Source organism: Triticum urartu, unplaced genomic scaffold (assembly GCF_003073215.2).
Source record: "Triticum urartu cultivar G1812 unplaced genomic scaffold, Tu2.1 TuUngrouped_contig_5434, whole genome shotgun sequence".
Taxonomy (NCBI): domain Eukaryota; kingdom Viridiplantae; phylum Streptophyta; class Magnoliopsida; order Poales; family Poaceae; genus Triticum; species Triticum urartu.
This window is the reverse complement of record NW_024116109.1, coordinates 6358-10992: the sequence shown is the minus strand read 5'-3', so window position 1 is coordinate 10992 and position 4635 is coordinate 6358. Positions and strand designations below refer to the sequence as shown.

General features: G+C 39.5%; 1 protein-coding gene across 1 annotated transcript; it reads left to right on the top strand.

The window, feature by feature from the left end:
* LOC125529220 (F-box/kelch-repeat protein At1g51550) lies at nucleotides 1–3977 on the top strand (the record flags this gene model as incomplete). Its single annotated transcript, XM_048693629.1, is given in 2 exon segments — nucleotides 1–177; nucleotides 2662–3977. Coding segments are annotated over 2 exon segments (1148 nt in total), but the record flags the coding sequence as incomplete, so codon positions are not given.
* Nucleotides 3978–4635: the final 658 nt, after the last annotated feature.

The window sequence follows — 4635 nt, the reverse complement described above, 5'->3', positions numbered from 1 at the left end:
TCGCGGACTGGCGGTGCGGCGTGCCATGGCGCCGCCTCTACGCCGCGGGCGCCCGACTAAGCGCTCTGCAGGCGCGCCGGCTCCAGGTGAAGGGCACCTCGCCACGGCCCCGTGCGTCGCACTCCATCAATCTCGTGGCCGGCTGGCTAGTAGTCTTCGGCGGTGGCTGCGAGGGAGGTAAAATCCAGCCGTTTAATTTTTTCAGTCTATTCTTGTTATCAAATTGCTTTCATTGGGCTTCGTATAACATCGAGGAATTTGATCATCTGGGGTTGTGTCGGAACTAAGAACTGTAGTTGATTTCGTTGTGAAAAATTGCTCACAGACTACAATTTTTTCCAGAGATCCTTATTATGCCATAGTAGTGTGGGTGTTGGTTAATTTAGCACTACCTCCGTCCGGAATTAGTTATCACTGAAATGGATGTATCTAGAAGTATTTCAGTGCTAGATACATCCTTTTGAGCGACAAGTAATTTTGGATGGAGGGAGCATGAGATATTTGCTATGTTTGTCCAAGATTAAGATAAATAATCGGAAGACAAGTTTTACTTTTGTTAGGTTAATGACAAAACATGTGCAATTGTTTGGAGAGCCTAGCTGCAGCTTAGCTGAGTGAAATTTTATATTGAGAGGAAATTTTTGATTATTTGGAGAGTATTGTAGTATTTGATTGGATTTATAATTATGAGACTGTTGTCCCACATTGGCTATGGGAGGAGGCAGAGCAAGACTTAAAGGGGCGAAGCTGTCCCCTCGCAATGGACCTTGGGGCCAGGACGCTAACCTAGCAGGCTTGGGATTGCGTAACAAGCGTGATTCAAGACTATTTGACCTAATACAGAAATAATAGGGAGGCTACACAATCATAGCTCACATCTCTACAGATCACGAGTCCTGTTTCTATGCACCTCTACAGAAAACTTGCACAAATCTTAATAGCATAAGAGTTACAAGAATGTAGGGGCAAATATGTACCAGTTACAGAAATAGTTGCAATGTGGCTCTAAATCCCATTGTTGTAAAAGAAGATCGAACCAACAACAAATTTAGCTCCTTTGTCAGATATTATGTATTGTTCCTATTATGTCTATTCCTTTTTGAATGCATTATCTCCCTGAAACTAAGACACATGGTCTATTGTTCTTGCTGTGGCAGCCCATCTATCTAGTATGTATTGGTTGACTTTGATATGTGTGGGTCACTCTGCATGATCGTGTTTGTGTCTTGGTTAAAGTTCTGCTACTTGGTACAACTCACTCGGAGCAGATATAGGTTGGCTTCATAAGACGATAAAAAGTTGTAATGAGTAGGCACTACTATTGATTCATAAGTGGGCAAGGTGTATGATGTTGGCGTGGGGCACCATTAGAAAGATCACAGAAAATTGTTCCTACATGCATGAATTAGTAGTAAAACCTTTTTCTTATCGAAAAAGTAGTACGAGTTTTACGGACTAGTTTTGTTTTAGCATAAAATAAATGTCAAAACTAAGATTACTAGTTGGCTACAAAGTTTAATCTTCAGCGTTTGTTTGCTTTTAAATGTTCAAAGTTTTACGAGGGGTGTACCAAAGCAAATACTCACACACTGCTGCAGCAACACGGAAACCAATATATGAGATTTATACTAAAGTTAAAAATCTTGGAATGTTTAAATGACACCTTTAGACCTATCTAACTTTTTATTACTTCATTTGTCGTTACTGATTATTGTTGGTTTTTGCTGTTTACCATTTTCATCTCTATGTTTGCCAATGTTTGTTCAGATTCAATATTTATCTTTTGGTCTTTTTAATTAAATCTAAACACCACACTATGTTGGGTTAAGTTGATTGATTGCCTTGTTTAGTAGGTTGAATATGAACTGTATTACCTTGGCCTGGTAGGTTTCGAAATATGCAAAATCTGTCCTAAATCACAAATAAAGTGTTGGATTCATTAGATGTCTTTTCTCCTGTGAAATTTTTATGGGTGTGTGGATGTTTCTGCTCAAGTATTAAAGAAGTTTTTACTAATAAAGATGTTAATTTGTGAGACAGACGGATTTTGTTCCCCCAAAGCCAGTGTCATGCTACTATTCTGCCAATACATGTGTACCTTGGTAGAAATGCTAGATAAGTGATACCTTATAATTAGCAATTTGAAGTTTCACTAGTTCAATTGGTTTAGATTATCTATTACAGTGAGCCTTATATATAACGGTGGTTTCCATCGGTTATAGTGTTGCGTTGACTTGGATACTGACCAAAAGCGTGGGCAGATGTAACAGGTTCTACCATGTACACACAACTAGTGTTGAAAAAAACACACACACACAACTAAACGTGATACAGTAGAAATGTCAAAGTTCAATCCAGCAGCATTTTAGTTACTCATTCTGTTGATAGTGTGAGCTCTCCTCAGGATGAGTTTGCATCTGCACATCTCTTTTCAGATGCTTATTAGATAAACTAGTAATTCTTCAGACAACTATTCCTGTTTTTAGCTTTGCTGAATTTTCTTTCTGGACTTATGTTTGAGGTTTGCACCTTTTTCTGTCTATCTGTACATAACAACGGTTGCATTATGTTACAAATCTTTGTAGAAATCAGCTATCTAATGTTTGTTCTGATTTATTGCGATCTCGTATGCTTTCTGATATTCTCTTTTGCTCTAGTTAGGTCGTCATCTTGATGATATCTGGGCAACATATGTTGGAAATAGAGCTGGAACTAGATCATCCAATTCACTTACCTGGCAGCAATTGGCCTCTGGTACTCCAAGTGGTCGTTTTGGTCATTCATGCATTCTCGTTGGTGATGCACTAGTCCTGTTTGGCGGGATTAATGACCGTGGGCTTCGTTTGAATGACACATGGATAGGCCAAATAATCTGTGAAGAACCTTGCAGGATGAGGATCTCATGGAGACTGCTGGAGATAGGCCCCCTGGCACCATCTCCTCGTGGGGCCCATGCAGCCTGCTGCATAGATGATAAGTTCATTGTGATTCACGGTGGGATAGGGGTGCATGGAAGCCGGCTTGGTGATACATGGCTTCTTGATCTCTCCGATGGACTTCGATCTGGCAGTTGGCGCCGAATGAGGAATACTGGACCTTTGCCTTCAGCTCGTTCTGGCCACACCTTAACTTGGATTGGTGATAGGCGCATGGTTCTTTTTGGTGGTAGAGGATCAGAATATGAGGTGCTTAGTGATGTCTGGCTGTTTGATATTGGTGATCATTTGCTGCAATGGAAAGAGCAAAAGTACGATTTGTCTAGTATTCTTGGTGAATTGCCTTCTCCCCGGGCTGGGCATTCAGCAACATTTCTCTTTGGTGGCAAGATCCTTGTATATGGTGGGGAGGACAAAGAAAGACGGCGGATGGATGATTTCTGGATCTTAGATATACCAGCTTTACTTCAGTTTGAGTCAGGTAACAGGAAAATGGCAAAGAGGATGTGGAAAAAACTAAGGATAGATGGCCAATCCCCGAATTGTCGGTCCTTCCATGGGGCATGTGTAGATACTTCTGGTTACTGTGTGTATGTTTTTGGTGGAATGGTTGATGCACTTTTGCATCCTGCAGAATCCTTGGGCTTGAGGTTTGATGGGCAACTGTATCAAGTGGAGCTTGTGCTGCATCTCTAGAATCTGTATGATGTTTTCCTATAAATATTTTCTTAGAGATAACTGTTTAGATCTAATAATGCAGTATTGTGTAGTTTTTCTTGTCAGAACACCTGGATAGTAAATCTGAAGATCTCGCTCACAGTATTTAGATGATCAAGATCTCTTTATTTATAATTTCAGCTGCCACAATTTGGACATTGTGATGATGCTGAAAGATGGTTCTTCCCTGTCAAGTGCGTATGGGTGCAATACCTGTCACTGATCTCTGAAAGCAACGGTGATGTAGAACGGGTTTCTCTACATATGTGTTGAAATGTACATCCTTTCTCAGATTCATATGTTAACAAAGAATGTCTGTCAATACCATCTGGGAAAGATTGCTACTCCCTCTGATCCATATTACTCCCTCCTTCCATCTATATAGGGCCTAATGCGTTTTTCGAGGCTAACTTTGACCAAATATTAGAGTAATAATATATGACATGCAACTTACACAAAGCACACCGTTAAATTCGTGTGTGAAAGGAGTTTTCAATGATATAATTTTCACATTGTGCATGTCATGTACTATTAATCTTGTCAATAGTCAAAGGCGGTCTTAAAAAATGCATTAGGCCCTATATAGATGGAAGGAGGGAGTACTTGTGATGACTTCTCATTATCGTTGTGAAAAGAAGGATTAGTTTATCATTTAGTTTATCATAAATGATAAACTAGAATCACATAATTGATGATTAGTATGCACCATCTGGGGCTTGCTCTGCAGCTTTTCATCTTGGACAGAAATTGTGGATGGATGATTAGCATGCATCAACTGGGTCACACGCAAGGAGCATGTTGTGTTGAACTGTTGTAACATCCCAAAATTCTAAATTTTGAAATGTTAATTATTTAAATAGAATTAATTTAAAATTGGCTTGTGTTGCTCGTTGTTTGTAAATTTTGACTAGGATTTGAATTTTTTGGTGTTAAATGAATATTTTTTCGAGAGGGAATAAAAGGACTTTCCCAATTTTACATT